The 20,814-nt window shown below is 40.2% G+C and overlaps 1 protein-coding gene across 2 annotated transcripts in view; it reads right to left on the minus strand.

The window, feature by feature from the left end:
* The window catches only part of LOC117242970 (extracellular serine/threonine protein CG31145), a 93,040-nt gene extending 74,786 nt beyond the window's left edge, over positions 1–18,254 (minus strand). For both annotated transcript variants that reach the window (XM_033510043.1, XM_033510044.1), the window contains exon 1: positions 15,953–18,254. In XM_033510043.1, the coding sequence (XP_033365934.1) occupies positions 15,953–16,416 (464 nt within the window). In that variant the 5' untranslated portion in view covers positions 16,417–18,254. The remainder of the gene's footprint in view (positions 1–15,952) is intronic.
* Positions 18,255–20,814: the final 2,560 nt, after the last annotated feature.

A 20,814-nucleotide genomic window follows, 5' to 3' on the forward strand; every position in this document is an offset into this window, starting at 1 on the left:
GTTAATTTGAAATGAATTTAAGATGAAATTAAAATATATCGTGACAGGATAATCACCGAAAAATATTCCATCGCAAGCTCATGTGGTTGTCGTACGATACTACTGATTGAAGTATCCTAAAATTAGTTACTTAAATTAGTTATAGTAGAAACCAGCTGCAGAGAACGGAAAAGCAACGCAAGCATGAAATTGTCAAATAACAAAGAATAAATAAAAAGCTTGGACTTACGTCAGACGGAAGAATAAAGACGCTCGAGAGAAAGGTAACAAATTATTCAGCAAACTGTATTCCCAAACAGCCCCGCTCGACTATAAACGATTCTCAATCCAGCCATAACATTCCTATTTCCCGTGCAAATACGCTTTATTCCTCCCACATAAACAACGAGAACCACGAGCAGCCATTTCATAGTTGTTCCGTCTCGTATCTACAAGCGCGCGCGTGCACAATTTTCTCCCATGTTAATTTCAAATTTGGGTACTCGTCTAGAAAAAAAGAAAAAGAAAAGACAACGAAAGGGACGTAGAAATATTTCAAAGCATCTGCGAATTTTACTTTCTCCCTCGAGCGAGGAATTCGCGTGGAATTGCGTGCCATAAATTTGTCGAATGCCAAAATGGATGCCGCCGTGTCAGAAAACAATCGAATTCACAGGGAGCCGAGGGGAGAAGGAAAGAAAATGGTGTCACGGTTATTGGGTCGTTTCATAACGCGCGGCAGTATGTGGGCAAACTTATTCCTCACCGATAAGACCGCGTTCTCAACACAGACGACAGCTTTCGTTCATGCCAAAACAAAGGGAAACTGACAGACGCTCGGCCATCTAAGAGGAAGGTAAAGTGGATTCTTCGGAGCTTTTGTTCCAGTCCAAGTATCGTCAATAGTTGTTCCACGTGGCGGACTAGCCATCGATAATGCGGTAGCCTTCGCGATGTGGTCGAATAAAATTGGTTCAGAAACAATGCTGCGTCAACCACATTCTTATCTCGTAATTAAGAACGAGCCAAACCAGTACGATCACTGTAACTGCACTCTGTCCATAAATCATCTTAATGGCGGTAACATTTTTCAATAGAAAATTAAACTTGGTCTTTGGAAACGAGATTGAAACGTGCTGAATCAAAGATGTTAATTTGCATCATCAGTTGTGATACTGTGAGCTACTGGCTTAGTTCTGTACGTACACTGTGCCCTATTAATTTAAGTTTAGGTTAATTCTACTGTATCGTAGCGTATACCATACAGGTCCAAAATGTATGGATAGTACTATTTGAGTTTGCAACTTGACTTGTTGCATTTTACGCTATTTTATATTATTTTGTTTATCGCTAATGGTCGTAAAAGATGCTTGACGCAGTCGTAAATAAGATACATAATAATACAGTTGCGTCAACATTTCGTTTGTAATTACTTTTTTTGATTTTATGACACAATAGTTGTATTCTCGAATTCTATTCGATGCATATTTTAATTACGGGGAGGAATTTTAAGAATGTCTTCGATATTTTCCTCGAAAATTTATTCCTTTTTCCATCTAGCGATCTTACGATCTTATGAAGAAATCGAAGTATTTTACATCACTGTGATAACCTATTTTTTCCCCAGATACAACTTCCAGTTTTACTAGCGAAAAGAATCTCCTCGTAGCAAGAACAGAAATAACAGTTCTTTGAACAACACTCGCCACCTTTAATCACGAAACAAATTCGATTTTATTTGGAAGGGAGCTGGGGAGAGGATCAAGGTCCCAAAGGTGGGAAACCAGACGCTGGATGGCTCGTGAAAAGAGCGTTGATCGTCGAGATGGGATAGCCGAACAAAAGTTTTTCGTGAGTGGAATCGATTGTAAAAACACTGGTCCCGGTTGCGCAAATGATCGCGCGAATAAAAGGGAGAAAGGGAGAAAGGAAAAAAAAGGAAAAGGGAGAAAAGAAAACGCGGTCAAGACCGATCGATCCTGCCAGATTAATTACAATGCAAATTGATTGCCGCTACTTTTTCGCCGGAAGCAAATTGATTTTCCGTTAATTAAATGTCGCCGTTCGACCCGATCCTAATTAGGATTCTCTCTTCGTCAGTCGGTACTACAAACCGAGATGTGTCCTTCCATCTCTCTTGCCCTCGAGCGATTCGATTCAAGAGCGTCTCTCTAGAAGAGAGATCTGCAAAGCTTTCAAACAGCTTTTCCTCTCCCGAGCCAGAAGAAGCCACGAGAAGCAGAAGAGCAAGACGGACGAAGAAACCGGAAAGAAGACGACGACCAAGTAAAAAGCAAAAAGAAAGAGGTAAGGAATCAGAAGAAGAGGAAGAAGGATAGAAATAAGAAAGAGGAACGTAACGGTGAATGGAAAGCAGAGAGAAATCCAGCTTTCCGCACGAAGGACGAGCCTCGTCGAATAATCGATGGACCTGGAGGATCGGTTCGACCGCACTGGTGGCTTTTTCCACCGTGGAACGAGTCGCAGGTCGGATGTAACGGAGAAACCGAAAGTGCAAGAAAGAGGAAATATATATATATATATAGTTTTTAGTAGCGTGCCGGAGAAGGAGAGACAAGGATAAAGCTAGGCTGAGAGACGTTGCTGTTCCGCCCTGGAAAACAGAGGTGCATTTCTCCCGAGGAAAAGCCATTTTCTCGCCTCGCGCCGCTTGTTTACCTCGGCTCATTTATAATTTCCACTGCACGCTGGCTGCCTCTTGTTTACGACGTCTCAACGAATTCTCCAGCCGAGTCGACGATTCCACCCCGTTCACCGCGTCGGGATACAGCCAGTTCGATTCGAAACTTCCGTCGACCCCCAGTTGTTAACTTCGCTTACCAGACTCTCGATTAGCCAGTTGAGAGACAGACTCGCTGTTACTTTGTACAAGTGCAAGTGCAAGTGGAGCGTGCTGCGGCTCGGACGCGCCAGATAAATTTTGTTTTGACAGAGACACGCACGTGCGTTGGAATGCGTCGAATTGTGCAGAGCTTTTTGTTTTTTATTTACGCTTTACGAGATTTCAGAGAGATGAAGCTTTTAGGTCTCGTATATGCGTATGTAGAGTGGAGCTGGGGCATTTTGATTCGACGCTTCTGCACCAGTTAACCGTATAGTTGCGTACTATGTAATAGTTGAAACTTTCGAATGAATAGCATTAATAATGCACTGTAAAGTCGAACATAAATTATAATCGCTTTTTTATTTGATACTTAACTCGAATCTACATTTAAGCCAAATGTAATCTCAACTTGATCGCAAAAAATTAACGAGAAGTCTCGTTTATCGATTAGCGAGAGAATTTCTCTGAATTTCAGCCAATTTCTTGAATTTCTTATCCGAAAGGAATTCGATCCCCTCCTTCCTTAAGAAATTCCTCTTTTTCCTTCAAATTTACCGCGCGACACTAATTGAGCTACTCAAAAGCCGAAGATTAAAAGAGACCCAAGACGCCCAACGCTGAACAATATGAAAACCCTGAAAAGAGATTTTCGAGGTTTAACGTCGAAGCAGAAAACCTTGCTTGACTCTTTCAAAAGCAAATCTTTATTGAACAGTTGGGAAAAGTTGTGTTATATATTTGCAAGTACTAAAATTGGCCTGACTGAAATTGATTTGATTTTATTAACTTTGCCATAAATATAAAAGTTCATGGTTAAGAAGCGACCCACTTACAGATACCTACAGGGTGTCTTCGAAAGCATGGTACAAACGGTTGGATGATGATTCTATATGCAAAAATAAATTGAAAAAGAAGAATAACATTTTTTCGATTAATGCTTGGTTTCTGAGAAAACTAAATTTGGAAATCAGTCGGGTGTCCGTGCACTAAATGTAAGTTTCGAGGTATCCGTGGTTTCTAAACAATATAACTAAAGTACTAAAGTTCTAAAGAAAAATAGAGTAATATCCTTCTTCGTGAAACCATTCCAAATACAGACACGTTCACACACACACACAAAATCATATCAACACACACAAAAAAGAAGTCGGCTATCTCGAAACTCACAATCAGAACGCGCGCACCCGACGGATCTTCAAACTTATTTTTCTCGAAAACGATACCTTAAACGAAAAAATGTTATTCTTCTTTTTCGACTTATTTTTACATATAGAATCGCTATGCGGCCGCTCGTACCATGATTTCTGAGACAGTCTGTACGCGAAACAAATCTCCACGTAGGGTTCATCTCTTCAATAGCGCTCATAAAAATGTAATTTACGTAAACCTGTCCACATTCTATCTATTATTTATATATCTTCTATCAGTTTCTTAATAACTCGTTAGAATACAACGTTGTATACGAAATACAGAACGTCAAAGGTTCAATATCGTGTCAAAGCAATCGATAGTTACTTCGGATCCCTTTATTCCTGGAAAGTTATCGGTGAAACAGAGTGGTGACAACCACCGCGTGAAAATCACGGAACAAGTAACATCCGTCCGGAAGTGGAAGACGCGTACCGTCGAAATGGATCCGTTCTAGTTTCGAGTGTCGCGATTTTACCGTGACAAAGCGGCGTTCTGTTCGTTAGCAATGGCAATTATTCGACGAGAAAGGAAGCGACCTAACGACAACGAGCGAAAACGCCTTCAAACAACAAAGCCTCCATCTACGGCTTGAAACCCTTCTACCTTTCCAAATTCAACGAGATTTGATGCTGTTTTCTACTAAGAGAATCGCTTGCCCCTCTACCTTTTGGTGTTCTACTTTCTCATGTAGATTTATCTGAATATTAACAACGTGACGGAGTAAGAGTTTTGGCAAAGTTTCGAATCTTCAGGAGAAAATTATCTTGTACTCTGTTTGGAATTACGATCTAACACATTCGTGCCCGGTAATTGTAGCGAAATCTGAAAGGATGAAACCGCAAGGTAATTGAGACAGGGACTAAAATTTTGAAATTTTAATTTCAAGCGCTATACGTTTCATTTCTTTGAAATACAATGGCTGACGGAAGAAAGTTTGAAAATGATACGCCACGAATTTTAATAACTTCTGTACTTACATTTTTTTACCATGTTGGTGATATCTATTCTATAGTATATATTGCGTTTATCCATCACTCCCACTATATACATATGTTCATAAAATAAAAAGAAAATAAAAGAAAATGAAAAGGATATTTTGAACAAATATATTGATTTCATACAAGTTATTTAGAGACAAACAGGATTGGTACTTACAATGCTTGCAAATTCAGTTTTCTCAACAACTAAGGGATGGGACATACATACAGGCTTCTCTACAAATACTATTTCGTTGCTCAGGAATTTTCACGATACTAGTTCGAAAAAATAGAAAGCTTTCTGAGATCTTACATTTGAGATCGTACGATAATCGAAAGAAATCAAATTTGGAAAATAGTCTTAAGTCACACAAGTCCTTTCTCTCTGCTAAAAAAATGTCTCCAATTGTACTGCATAGACTTACTTCAGTTATGAGAATGCAATAATAACACGTCGATTTTATCAGAATATTCTGCAATTAAATCGCATCCTATTAAAAAGGAAACGAGCATTTGGATACTTCTCGTAAAAAGACGTGGAAGAAAGAGGGGGGAAAATATATCGTAAAGGTTGCAGAGAGCATCCGTGAGCATCCAGACTCGTGGCCTCGTGTTTTTCTCCTTTTGCTCGTTTTTCTTTGCATCACGCATGCAACCTGTACATTCTCCACGGCAGCCAACATTGCAGGATATTTTTCACGTTGGCCAGATCCGACGATTTAAAAGGCAATCCTGGCGACTCGAGGTCGAAAGGCCGAGTTGACGAAAATTAATCGAACATAGCTCTCTGCGACTCACGGAATCCTGATTTCTAGTGGTTTGCCCCGTCGAGAATCGAAACAAACGTTCGAGAGATTGGAACACTTGTCGTTTGGGGACTCGCGGGAGACCCGGCTTTCCCAACCAGCTGGTTTTCGTCGGTGTACTCTGTAACTGACTGAGATATTAGGCCAACCACCGCTCCAACTCGTTCGTTTTTCGGCAGATTGATTTTTCGCGAACAATTTTCCACTCTGTTGTCTCTGGTATCGACAAGATTGTTGGATTTAAGATAGATACACATGGCTCGCGAAAGTACACGAACGCTTGGACATATGCACGTTATACGGAACATTTTGGAATTTCATCGACACTGTCGTGGGACTCGGTGTAAAGAGACACGAAGACTGGAATTCGGTGGACTACCTTTTTAATTAAATATTTTCCTTCTTTTTAATTCGACGAAGTAGAATGACCAGAATCGTAGTAGTCATGAGACTTTTAACCAGCTAACCTCTTTGAAAAGTCTGTACCTAAAATGTGTCGCTATAAGCAAGCGATGACGAGTATACTCGTCACCATACAGTACGTGTGGTTGTTGTAATATAGAATCAAGTTGTAATGAAATGACTGTTTTATTTTCTAATCTTATAACTGCAATTTACTGCAAATTGTAACTACTTTTTACGTATGACGAGTATACTCGTCAAAAACAACTAACTGGTTAAGAACCATGTCGATTTTGATGATTTCACCTCAAAAAGAGTTTGTCAACGTTACTGACATGGAGGAATAAATGTGTCAAATTCCAATGAAAAATATCGTGTAGATTCTTAGCAAAAGATTCTAAATGGAACCTAAAATAACACACTTGAATATTTTATAAATCAGAAAACCGAAACATCTGAAACTTGATATTTTGATGGATTTGATAATCCTATAATCTGCGAATAAAATTACGATAGTTAATGAAGTCTCCTTTAAAATATACCAAGAGCTTCAAATATATATGAATTTCTTCTATCTAGGAAGACATTTTAAACGAATATTTGCAAAAAGTTCTCGATACGTTAAGAAAATATAAAGAGTACAGTTATTACAAAGATGCATAGAGTTTCATCGTGTTCCATATATCATTTGTATTATTTACGCGACTAAGCAGGTTTCTCCACACTATGTTCAATATTTTCATCGATTTGAACGCCTATGATACATTTCCAGCGTCTATCACAAAATTTCTTTACTCCATTTCCTCTCGCTTTCTTACTTTCACATCTATCTGCGTCTTTACTGTCCGCGATTCTTCTGGGAAACGAACGATATAGGACAGAAAGTTACTTTCGAAAGCTCTACATTTCCGCGTGTTGCTGTCACTGGGTGTAAATAACGTACGAGGTTTTGTTCACTAGACACCATTTTCCTCGACCGATTCGAGATCCAGTTCGTTCGAACAACCGGTATTTCTAGTTCATCCGGAAATTCATTGGTATCGATTTGATCTCTGTTTCGATGATTACATAATTTCTCAATGATGTAATCTTTTAACGTTTTTTTTCAAAAATCATAAGCTGACGTTAAATTTGATAGATCCGTTCGATAAAACTACGCCGAGAGTATAATTTCGAGTTAATATAAATACGATGTGATTTAAAGTTTCTTAGAAACTAAGAATATAGTTAGAAAAAAGAAAAAATAGGTAGTTCATAATTTTTTATTAAAATTTGATACACCCTTACGACGATGCATTTTTAAAAATTCGAACGACCTTTGGTAAAAGATACGAAGGAAGGCTTGCTTTTCAGATTACGTATTTTTCTTGGTTGTATAATTCACTGTTAATTTAAATAGAAGCTTTATGTGTACTTCAATCGCGTTGTATGGTTGGTCGTATAAGCTTCTGTTAATTTCACGCTGTTCTACCGTTAAAGATTCTATTCACAAGAGGTCGGAACTGTCTGTAACGAAGATATCACACGGTAATTGCACGCTATTCGCGTACCTCAGCTGGAGCCACATAAACACCTGTCGTGCACCAATGCGTAGGGAATCACCACGGGAATAGCAAACGCTCCATACCAAAGAGAAATTGTTCACGATCTTGCGACGAGGTGGTCGATTAGCTTCATCGATCGCGGCAATTCCCCTTTCGTTCAAATTTATGATACACCGCGGTATATATGCTGCTCGCCATAATGGTCGCCATAATTATTCAGGCATTTCTACTAATCTTAGGAAAAACTGTTTCGAACGTGAGAAAGCGACTAATTGTCAGTTCCCAGGTGGAAACAAATCGCGATAATGAAAATGCCAGAAGATTTCTCGTTTATCAGAAACTTCAAAGTCCTATGTAATTTTCTGCGATAACTTTTCAAAGAAATGAGCCTAAAGCGTATGTGAGTCGCATGCATTCGTTCTACGCTGGTCGGACAATAGCAATGTACAGGGTGAACCACGAATCGTGATCGGTAGAGATGACTCTGTTATTAGCAGTCCGATGGAAAATGTTCGTATGAGGATAGCACGCTTTCCAGAGAGCTTCAACGTAATTATAGCAAATTTTTTGTCGACTCTTTCTTTTCTCGTGACTTTTCAAGGTAACCTTGAATTTTTTGCAAATGAACCTATCATCTCTTTACACTTGTCTGTTAGACGATTTTAGTCGGCGAAAAGATTGCTATAATCGCGTTAAGGCTCTCTAGAAACCACGTTGTACTTTATAAAAACATTTTCCATCCGACTGATAATAGACGGATTTGTCGCTTGTACTAAATTGACAGGTCAAAACAGCACATTTATTATAACCATGCGAACATCGTTCGAGCAAGAGGTCGACTCTGCGACAAATACGATCACTGCGTGCATTCACGTAGAAAATACAATCAGATACTACGTAGTATCAGTTTGTTTTACGCGTTAATTTCGAAAGTTCCAATGGTTCTGTTTCATACGTTAACTGGAAAAGTAATTATATTTCAGGCTGACCTTTCAAGACGTTAACCGAGCACAGACTGGAAGCTCGTTTAGACGAACCCATTGATCTAGCCGAGCAACGAGTAGCCACTTACTACGAAATAGTTTAGCGCGCAGGAAATGTACCTACAGTTACCGTAAAATCAACTAGAACAGTTTAGTTACAGATTTGATTAACTGATACTGAGTGGTGCAGCAAGTTCTAACGTCCGCGCCACTCCGCGCACAGTAAGTTACCAGATGGCTCGTCACTCCGCTAAAATCGTTGCATGTGCGTCTGCACGAACCTCGACTTCCGTTCCAATCGCTTTATCGTCCAATTAGCGGAAAAACCCAGAAAAATATCGGCCACCGTTACAACGAACACCCTGTATATCCATTGCGTCCGCCACACGAGCAAGCATTCGTACACGCGAACGCCTACCAAACTACGGCATCGCGAATGTACACATTATTACCGGTGCATTTACATGTGTATAATAGCGTGCAGCGCGCGCATACATTCGCCCGATCGTCTGTGTGTACACGCGCGGGCAAACATGCATAATAGCGCATTATTGGGGCCGAGTTAACTCGTGTGTCGTATCGATTCATCGACAGGAACTTTCGAGCCGGGTCCAAACATCGGTGACTTCAGGAGCGTACGACGCAACAAAGGGTCTCTGCGAGTCTACAGGCCGAAGATGACAAAGGTGGCCGAGCCAAGGTGAGCCGGATGTTTGCTCGGAAATAATTCATCGTCCGCAACTCGGTCGAGTCCGCCAGGCCTGAATTCAGGTGACAGGAAGTAACCTCCGTGCGCACCGTCAGTCCGCTCTCTCCCTCTCTTTCTCTCTCTTATCAGCCGCTGATAATTTCAATGGGTTCCTCGGCGGAGGCAATGAATTTGGCAAACGCTTGGGAATAATTTTTGTTAAGGGGATTAAAAAATATTCTGCAAAGTCTACGAGTTGGCTCTTAATTATTCGCGGATTTTCAGGCAGAATTTACGTTGATTTTCTGAACATATAGTTAAAGCTGGATTATCGAAACTGTAGAATCAACAACTGGAGAGGTAAAATGCGAGAATATTCGATTTTGAGAGGGATAGGGAGTGATTTATTGCTAATGGATCTTTTTATTTCTTTGTTTCACTCGCAGGGTGATAATTCACTTGCAGAGTTCCTTGGTTTAGGCGATAATGATTCATAAGGGGAATTATAGAGTATTCCGTTTCTGAACGTAGTTGGTAATGCATCCATGAATCTTATTCCTTTTTTCTCCTTTTTTTCTTTCGTTCAGTTATGGTGATTCGCTGGTAATTTTAACGCGTTAGTAGATTCTTCCATTACACTCGATGGAATCTATAGAACACTGATTTTTAAAACCGGTTAACGAGTGAAACCTATGATACAGGTGATGTATAAAATAATGTATAAAATCTATAATAAATCGCAAAATAATTCATAGATTTTTAGGTGAACCTCTGAATCAACCAAACGGAGAGTTGAGAAAGAATGTTCTCTCGATAAAAAGCATTTCGCCGCATTCATCACGCAGCACAATCGTAACTGCAGCGTTTTAGTAAGAATCGATTAAAAAGATTAAAGAACATTCGATTATAGAATTTCAACAATTATTCGTTCGTTTGATAAAAAATTCCACGTACTCCATTCGCGATAAAGCCAGTTCGTCCTCGAACATATACGACGTGTGCAGAAAAAGATCACTTCTATTACACGATTTCACCCTCGCAACGCGATTCACTCGTCGGAATCATCCTCGAACAGCATATGCAAAAATAGAGCAATCCTGTTACACGATTTTCACCCTCACGACGTATCTCGATGTAACCCTCTGCCCCCGAAATTAGCGCAAACTGGTCGAAACCTTCAAATATTAACAAACCCCCTGTACCTCCTGTGAAACTACATCAAGGGGAGAAGATGTTAGGATCTCATCCGGAATTCTCTACCCCTAAAATTGCCGCATAGTCGTCGAGATCATTTTCGAACAGCGTATGCAAAAGAAAAATAAGAAAGAACAACCCTACTACACGAGTTCTCCCTCGCCGCGTAACTCAACTAAAATTAGCCCTAAGATTAGCAAACATTCGTGGAAACTGTTGGAATATTAACCAACCACCCGTATCTCCTCTGACACCACATTAAGAGGGGAGCAGGTTAGAATATTATTCGGTATTCTCTGGCCCTAAAATTACCACGAATTATCTCGTAGAAATCATGGTGGAAAATCTCACAGCGTGTGCGAAAAAAGAACAATCATGTGATGCGTGATTTCACTCTGTCAGACGTAACTCGACGTAACCCTCTGGCCCAGGAATTAGCAAACACTCGTCGAAACCTTGGAATATTAACCAAGCCCTGTATCTCTGTGTATTTGGAATTACACTAAGAGCAGAGGATGTTGGAAAATCATCGGGTATTCTAGGTACGCGCCTAAGCGAAACACCTGTCACGAAAGAGGGAAACTTGAGAAGCAGCTTCGTCTTCGAGGTAAGCACCGTAGGAAGACCACAACTCTCTTATTCGAGGCACACATTCGACGCCAGGACGAAGCTTCGAGAGAACGATTGCACGTCGAACGTTCAACCCGGGGTCTTGAATAAGTATTCAAGCAGCACGAAGTGTATCTGTCGCTTAGTGTATCGCCGTTGGTTCCCGTGTAAACGATCCGGTTCGTGTATATGCACAGTAATGCACACACGTAACCTATTCAGAAGCGAAGTAACCTCCGAACAGCAGACATTGTCGACGCTTCTGCGCCCGCGAAACAATGCTTTATTCCCTAGACACCCTAGGGTCACTAGAGCTGTCTATCGAGGCAAGGAAGCTTACAGCGTGCAACCAGGGAAACGTTCTCTGTTCCTTGTTTTCCTCGTCCAGAACTGTGATAATACGCGGCGGAGACTACGTACTCCCCGTACAAGTTTTTCCTCAGATCGATCCTAGACCAGCAAATGCAATGAAAAATGCAGTCTGACTCCGTGGCGACGCACCCTATTCCTGCTTTGTTCTCAGCTTTTTTTCTTTCTTTCTTTTTTTATTACTCCGGATCGGTGAATATTTGATACGAGTTTTCTTTCTTTTTGCCTCGAAATAAGAAAAAAAGGAGAAAATTTCGTACGATCGCTATTAAAGAGATTTCACCGAGGCGGTTCTTTGTTGTGGGAATCTTTTTCAAAAATAGTACTACATCGGTATTCATTGGTTTTTCGTTAATAATAATTATAGATAGATCGTATTAATAGAAGTTATATTTCATTGATATACATTTGGTAGATTGTTATAAGAATTGCTAAGAAGGAAAGAAAATGTAAAGATACGTACGCCTGCAGCTACAAAGAAATGGGATAAATAAGATATTCCTCGATTAGATAGATTTTATGTGAGAATAGTAAATGCCTCGTGTGCTCTTTTTAGGAAACGCGAACGAATTTACTACGTAATTAAGAATATTTGCAGTCGAATTTCGAGGATCGAGTTCTGATTTTCAATCCAAGAGGAAAATTTCTTTTCGCCAATCGTTAATAATAGAAACTATGCTTTCGAAGTTTAGAGTTTCGGAGCTGTGCATTGAACTCGTTGAATCCATGACTGTCGATAAAAAAGCTCTGAAATAGTTCCAAAGTCAGAGAGAGAAGTGAACGAAAAAAAAAAAAAAAAAAAGAAAGGGAATAATCGATACTTGCTAAATTAACGGGAAAGAAACGTCGATTGGCTACGCGTGCATTGTTCGTGGCAATTAGTCGCCCTTCTCGCTGGGGCGAGTTAGGTCTCGATGAGAAAAGAAACATCGAGGGGGTAGAAAGAAAGAAGAGAAAATCCACGTGCGGGTAAACGCTCGTGTTTCAATCGATAGGATTGGCCAGTCACTAACAGACTAAAACATAACCGTGTAAATTAATTTGGATTTAATTAACACTGCAGGAAATCGATATTTAAAATTAATTAGCAAATTGTCGACCCGATAAGAGAGGGTATCGAACTGGGATTTTATTATGTTTATACAGCGTACAATGAGTGGTAAAAATATTAAATAGCATAATGCATAAGCAATTGTAATTTTCAGGAAAAATTAACATTTTGGATATCCTAACCGTTAAATGTATAATATTGCCGTTTAGTGATACACATTGCCTACGAAAAATACGATATTTGCACACGTTCCTATTTTTCAATCTATTTATTACGTTCTACGTTTCATTTTTACGATAGCAATGTTTTAATCATGTGAAAGTGCTCTTACGATATGAAATTTAACTTAATTAACTTGATTAATATTAGCATATAAATTCTACGATACATACAACGGTGTGCAAATTTTGCATATCGACGATAATACGTTCGAACGTACGATCATATACCTAACGAGTAGTTAAGTAATAAAACACCGATACGATCGAACAGACGTACTATTCATCTACTAATAAACTGTGTTCTACTTTGTACCGTTCTGGGAAATTTTATGCATCAAAGAGTTCAAATGAATTACGAAACTGTCGTTTCGACAAGAAAAAAAAAAATATAGAAAAGCGAATTTGCAAGTCAAGTGCCACCACGTGTATATGCACGTGTACGTCGATCCTTGTCGAATGGATTTGAGCGATGAAAATATTTAATAGAACACACCCGTCCGTACACAGAATCATGAATCACGCGGATTCCTTCTATCACCGGTATAATTACGTTTGCCGTTGGACAACCTGCTTGCACGAGAGAGCACGTTCTGTATATGTGTAGAAGCACAATGCACAAGCATGTACCAAGTGCATTCTAACGCGATATACCAACGTGACTGATATTTGCTTGTCAGACAATAAAATCGCTTAAGCAGAATGGATTAGCGTTCGAAGAAGTCAACAGGAACGATTTAGGCTTAGATTAAGCAATCTTCATTCACCAAGGTCGACTACGATATTTCGCTTCGATCGAAGCCGTAAAATATGAGAAACATCGATTTGTGCTTCGTTTCGTGCAACGTGAGAGTCTCAAGGTCGACAATGAGACTTGCACGATTAAAGTAATTAATTTACGAAGTGTATAAATAGAAGAAATTTTATTTCCGCCCCCCCCCGTTGTATTATGTATTTTTTATTTAAGATAAATGGATATCGTAATTAAAAAATGAAATTAACATTTATCGATCGTGCGAATGTGAAACAAATTAAATTATACTGTGCGCTTTATGTAATAAGTTACAACGTCTCCAAGGTTTCGTTAGAATTCTATTTTGTTAAAGTTTATGATAAAAATTAGCAACAAGTCTACAACTAATAAACGAGGGAGTATTTTTCATTTTGTGATATTAAGCAGGAAGGATATGAAAAATAAAAGAGCAACTAATTTAATCGTCGATGTAATCAAAATTAATTAAAGCGGCAAGAAGAAAAATTCGATTCCTCTAAATCGTGAACGATGAAGTTCAGTTAGTGGACTGCTATTTTTACAGATTTTTGAGAAATTTAAACGCGAGAAAATAATCCCAAACACATAAAATAATCAAATTACGTGTACCATTTGCTATGAGATGCAATAGGTAAAACAAATCTCTCTGCTCTGTCTCTACCTTTTCAATCCTCTTTACAAAAGTACGAATTTTCAGAAACAATTCCGTAATCTACTTTCCTCAGTTAAAACATAGGTCCGAAGTTGCGTAACCTCAATCCTCGTTCATCAATTCGGTTCTACGTATTATTTCGCCGGATAACGAGAACGAGACTGGAGGTCGAGGAGGGAACAACATGATCCAGATATCACCAGTCGCGCCTCTTATCAGTCTATTACGACAGTAATAACGTTCTTGATTTCACCGACATACAGATCGAAGCCAACACTACCAACCTACCGACGAACACATCCGCAAATCAGACTCACACGATGCAAACTAACAAACAATCTGTTCAAAAAAATCTCTCGTATGAACAATTTCTACGTTTCGAGGGTTCACGGGAAAAAGATGGAATAATGTCTATTTATTCTTTTACCATTGAAATGCGTTACACATTGCTTAGAATTGCAAATAAACATCGAACATGACGCGGAATAAAATGAAGAATAAAACGCTCTATTTTGATATAATATCTATGAGAAAATATGAAGATACGACACAGACACTGGAAAGTCAATTTTCGTTTTCTTCCCCTATTTTCCTCATCCCTATTTTCGGCCATCTTTCCATTGGAAACCTGGTTCGATGTTGGAACGACGATTTTGGTTATTTTAAGCGATTCCACTAATTGCTTTTCTCCCCGGTGCTTTCTATTCGATAGGGAGGAAACTTTTCCAACGAGGAAACTAAAAAAAGTAGAAAAAGAATGAAAGAGAGAAAAAAAGAGAAAAAGAAGACCATCGAGTTTCTGTTTGAAGTTCCGTGGAAAATCGGTTTAGGAGATTTCAACGAGGACCGAGCAGGTGCGAGATTTAAACTTGCTACTTTCGACGGTATTTCGGTTAATTAGGTGTCGCGTTGGAAATTCCGCTTTATCTTACGGACGTCGTATACACTTTTACAGGATGGAAAATTTTCACCAGTCGTCTCACCTCTGTTATTATCAACGTCGATAAGGATTTCATCGCTGGTGGAAATAACAAAACTCTCAAAGTCGTCTGGGAAAACGCCTGTCAACTAAAAATGTATCTGCAATTCAACGTTCGATAACGCTTCGTCATATTATCTTTGATACCCTCTTTTTCTTTTGATGATCTGCTTTCCATGCGATTGTTTGGAATTACGTTCATTAAGAATACGTCGATCTACTTTTTATGTTCGACGTTCCCTTCGATAATTTGTTTGCTCGTGATTGACACGAATTGATAAACCTTCGGTTTGTTTCGGTCGCGTTAAAATTACAGTGACCTAGTTTGTCAATAAGTCATTTGTTTTCAGATACTAAACGCTAATTACGTATTCGAGTAATGAAATAGTGCTTCACAAGAAATGGACTATTATAGCTATTATTAATTAACCTTGATGTTCTCTTCGCTACTATGTTATTTTCGTATCCCTCTGGATATCTTTTATTATTTTCTTTTATTATTTTATCCGAATGGAGCACAAATGGAGTACACAAAAAATAGTAAAATGGCATTGAATGCTAAAATCAAATATTTCCAAACTATTTATATCTCGATAATATCTACTGAAACATTAGCATCCATTTCAGGTCATACAAACCCAAGGACGACAGGATTAAAAAATATAATATTTCAATGAGAAAAGAAAGACTCACTTTGGACTGATTTTCTTCATCTCCCCAATCGTAGGATTGTACGTATGGTCTTCTCCACTGATCCTAGCTACTCCTTCGTAAACACTAACACCATAACCTTTCTCCACGAGGTCCACCAAATCCCGGAAATTATCATGCACCTCTGTCTTCTCGGTCCTCGACTCCCTACCTACGTTCTCACCATCCTTTCCACTATTCTGCGTCGTGCCGGACATATCACCACTGGTCTGCTCTTTACTTGCATTCGTTCGTTGCAAATATCTCCTGCGAAAGTTATAAATCGTACCGGTATTCGGGTCGTCTCCGACCCGAACACGCCCATGGCTGGGTACTAAATGATGTCCACTATATCCAAGATCCATCTGCAGATCCATCACCAATAGAATAGTGAACAATATCGCGAAGGCACTCAGGCCTAGCATCAGTTTGTCCCGGATGCGAATCATCCTGATTGTGAATTTCATCTTCCAGTCGTTCCAATCTGGAACTTTGCAGCCAGATCCGATGACTTTCTTCTTCTTCGCCGATCTTCCCTGACCTTTGCTCTCGTTATTTTTACCACGATCAGCTGTGATCACCGAAGCAGACTTCAGGGCCCCTTGGTTGTCATCTCTTGCGTCAGATTCTAAGTCACCGAGGTTCACGCGAATTGTCACGATGCCTGAGTCACCCAGAGCATCGTTCACCGAGGTAGACTCTATCCTGAGGTCAGAAATGACACGTGAGCCGTGCGTTGGCTCGCAGACAGGCGTCGAAGGGTGACGAGTCGCGTTCTCGTCCAGCCTGTTCGCGACTAGCCGCTGTTTACTTTGTTCTTCCGCAGGCTCGCCGTCTCGCAGCTCCTCCTCGTCCCCACCGCTGCCCGCGAAATTCGCAAGTTTGCATTTTACGAGCGACGTGAGCCGCGCGTGCACTTCGTCGCCTTGTATTCGTGACTTCCTTGCCGGAACGTGGTTATCGCCTGACCCGTGCGTGCTATCACGCCTCGACGAGAGCCTCGGCGACCTCTGAACCTGCCAGTCGTCCGGCGGTGGCGATCGTTTCGCTTTCCACGACGTCCACTCTACCTTGTCCCGCCACTCCAGCGACCTTGACTGCCCGCTACTCGACTTTCCGCGATTGCAAATGGGTCTGACGAATCTTCTATGAGCGATAGGCGAGCAGTCTACCGTCACGGTGTCTATGGAGACTTTGGAGATGGGGAATCCCACGTGGAACTTACGGTGAACCTGCTCTATAGCGTGGACGAGGCTCTCTTCGCTCCAGGATCTTCGTTGGCCTGATTGCAACGCCTCCAGAAGCTTCGTGGATTTTTCTAGACGTCTTCTAATGAGAACACGTTGCTCCAAAAGTCGGAGGTTGTTCTCCGTTCGAATCAGATCCTCCACGTCTTCTACCGAGACGCTTTTAGACGAATCTTCGTTCTCGACAAAGTATGTCGAGGAGATTTTAGTTGTTGATTCGTTCAACGAGTGATTGGTTCTTTCAGTCTGAGGCTCCTTGTGAACCAGCAGAAAGTCATCCTCTATGAGCTCAGCGCTTGGGCACACGACAGAAACGTGAATATTATTAGGTTGCTCAGGATCGATACCCGTGGAAGACTGTTTATTGGTAAAATCGGGCTCCAGAAGTCTCTGTTTGGACTTCTTTCTACGGACTGGTGCCACTGGTCTCTCTTCGTCCGTAGACTGAAACTTTTTTCGTAGAAGAGGACTCTTTTGAATATTCCTGACCAATCTCTCGCACCCTTCGGTAATATTATCCTTCGAGCTTCTTACCAATCTTCTGAGGAAAGAATCGCTCTTGTGTAGCTTGGAGCGTGCTTGTGCCTCCTCCTCAACGTCCTTGGAGCAAGGAGCGTCTAGACGTTCTTTCTCTTCGCTGGATTTCCTTTTTACCCTGAAGGTATCAGGATTTTCTTCGGATTTCCTCGACTTTTCTCTGAAAGTGAACTTGAACTTAGGCCTGTCGAAGTTGCGCGACGATTGCACGCGGTCGCTCAAGCTCTGCTTGATCTTACCGACGTTTCGTCGTGCCCTGAACCGCGAATCCTCATCCCTGATCGAAGAGGAATCGACTTCGACGACGCTGGAGGTTCGAGCTCCTCGCGACCTTGACCCGCTATCTTCGAATGTCTGGCGGCTTGAACGTGTCGTCTCCTCTGTGGAACCACTTTCGGGACATCTCCTCTCGTCCAGAGTTTCCCTCGGTCGCGAGACGCACCGGAAGCTTGGAATTTCGAGCGCGAATCGCGAGATTTGACCGAGGTTCCGCGAACGTCGACGTTTTGGCGAGAGTCTTCTTATCTAAGTCACTAATACACTGGTTGGCTGAGACTCGAGATGTTTGTTGAGTGTTTCACGGGTTCTGGAATGTTTCAGACGTCGGCCTGGATACTGTCAGCCTTTGGACTCCACTGCGCCGCGTTCTGGAAAATAAACAAGGCGGGGATGTTAGGTCGCTGACCAGATGCGAATCTCAGAGGGTGATGCATCGGTCAAAACAATCGCAGCATCGTTTTCTGGATTAGTTTCAATCTTACGCACGCTTCTTGCGTTCGTACGATTTTTTTAAATTCTTGTTTTAAACTAAGCTATTGTCGTAATTGAGGTGTCGATTTATCGCGTCGTTTGATTGGTACGAAGAAATTATTTATAGTAGTATCACGTCCTCTGATTGTTTTCAGCAGTGTGTATTGAATTTGTTCGTATGAAACGTTGGCTTTTATTCAAATATTATATACCGACTCAAAGTAAATTTTGCCCAATCTGATGTACTTATTTTCCTAATGGTAAACTTTTGTCTCGTTATTATAGATTTCTAAGAATTTTCTAAGAATATTGTCGGGAGTTGTTAGTACATTAAACGAAATCTGAATGGAATAATAATTGTTTTTAATCTGCTTCGGAATAAAGAATATTGTTTTTCCAATAAGATGAAGATGGAGAGCGTTTACACTCTATTAAATTACTTGGTTCCAAAGTACTGCTTCCTTTTATGCACGACTATAAATCTTGATATTTGCACTTTGTCATGCAAATTTAATGGATCCGACTCGTTTGAACAATATTCTCCGTTTGGTTTATAGTAACATATGAACAAATGTTCGATCAAACATGGTAATACGAAACCAACTAAAAGTAATTACATCTCAGGGCTAGGATAGTGTTATCCCGCTTATGAATGTTTCAATCTTCTAATAGAGAAATAATAACTGTCTTGTATATTCTCCTAACACACTGAATTATTTTGAGTTGCGATTTTTAAAATACGCGAATAACAATCGTGGATTCCGATAATCTATCAAACGTCCATTTTAATAGGTGCAACTATATACATTAAAATTGTCCTAATGTTTTTCTAACACTGCAATGAATTTTTTCCATGCAATCGCGAATGCCACTAATCAAATTTTGGTATAAGAAGATGTGCTTAAAATAGACAAGAAATCTGTTTATCAAGGGATCTATGTAACTCCAATTATCACGCCGACTACTGCAAGCGCAATGAAACCCGTATAGCCTACATAAAACTTGAAAGCTAACAAAGAACAAAAAAGAAAGAAAAGAAAAAGTACGATCCTTCGTGCAATTGCTCAAAAGAAATCACTGCGAAACATCGGAGAACAACCTCGGCGATCATCAACCCCCGGCGACCATTCCGATCGTTTAAAAATAAATCACCGCTCTATGGTATAATAATAGCTTGGCAGTGCGCAATGCTTTTTATCGAATTTCCTGTGCAGGTGCATACACACGAGAAATTCACTGGGTCAAGGTAGGGCCTTTAAGGGGATGCTCCGAGGTGTAGGTGGCCGTAGCAGGCTGAAAGAGGAAAGATATCAACTGCGAAATAGAGTGACGGTAATGGCATGTTTCGTGTTGCGAGAGTGGCCATTACAGTTATCGCAAAAGTCGCGTCATAAAGCCGTTGTGGTGGGAGGCTAGCTTAAGGGGGAAAGAGAGAGAGAGAGAGACAGAGAGAGAGAGAGATATCGTAAAGGTTCGTTCCTTTCCTGTCTTTTATATCGCGGAAGCATCGTTGCACCGAACCGCATAATTTAATATCGCGCATCGACCTGACTGCATTAAGTTCAATAACCGGAAAAGGAAGGCTGGCCCCCATCGAATATTCGTGTCGAGGGGTGGTTAACCCTAGGAACCACATTCGATGGATATTCCTTGGTTTCTAAATTGATCCTTCAGGCGATTACACAGGGTGTTCGATCAAGAAAGATGTAATTGACGCGAAATTCGTTATTAAGCAATTAAGTTCGTATCTAAGTGCTCGCAGACAGGCAAGAAAGGGGAGAATTTAAGTCTCAAACGAGAGGAAGAAGTGCCGGTACCAAATTTGAGACGGCAAATTTAGAAATTCATGGGATCTAGGTAAAGTGCTAGTTGAAGAACTTTTGAAGAAGGAAAAAAGAAAGAAGAGGAAAGAAAAATTTCATCTATTACGAGTTCCATGATAAATTGATACTTTACACGATTAGAAGAGAAATTTGAGACAAGAAGTTGTAATTAATAGCAAGTTTGGTATTAAGCGTTTGCCTTCGTACCCTAAGAGAGATTAAAGTTTCTGGAAACTTGGAAATTTTGATGACTTGCCATGTACAACGGGGCACGAAAGAAAGTTTAAAATTCATACCTGTGTATAATAACTACGTTATATATTAATACTAACTTTGTTATACTAAACATCTTTTACCATATCGCTGAGTCACGTACGTTATATCTATTCATAATTTATCTTATCGATTATAATTCTTTTCTAAAATTATAGCGCCGCTCGTCCTTTAAATTTTCCTTTATTAAATCATCTTCTACCAACAAACGTAAACGCAACACAATGTAAAGTAC

This window comes from Bombus vosnesenskii, unplaced genomic scaffold, assembly GCF_011952255.1.
Source record: "Bombus vosnesenskii isolate JDL3184/JDL3185 unplaced genomic scaffold, Bvos_JDL3184-5_v1.1 scf7180000013265, whole genome shotgun sequence".
Classification (NCBI taxonomy): domain Eukaryota; kingdom Metazoa; phylum Arthropoda; class Insecta; order Hymenoptera; family Apidae; genus Bombus; species Bombus vosnesenskii.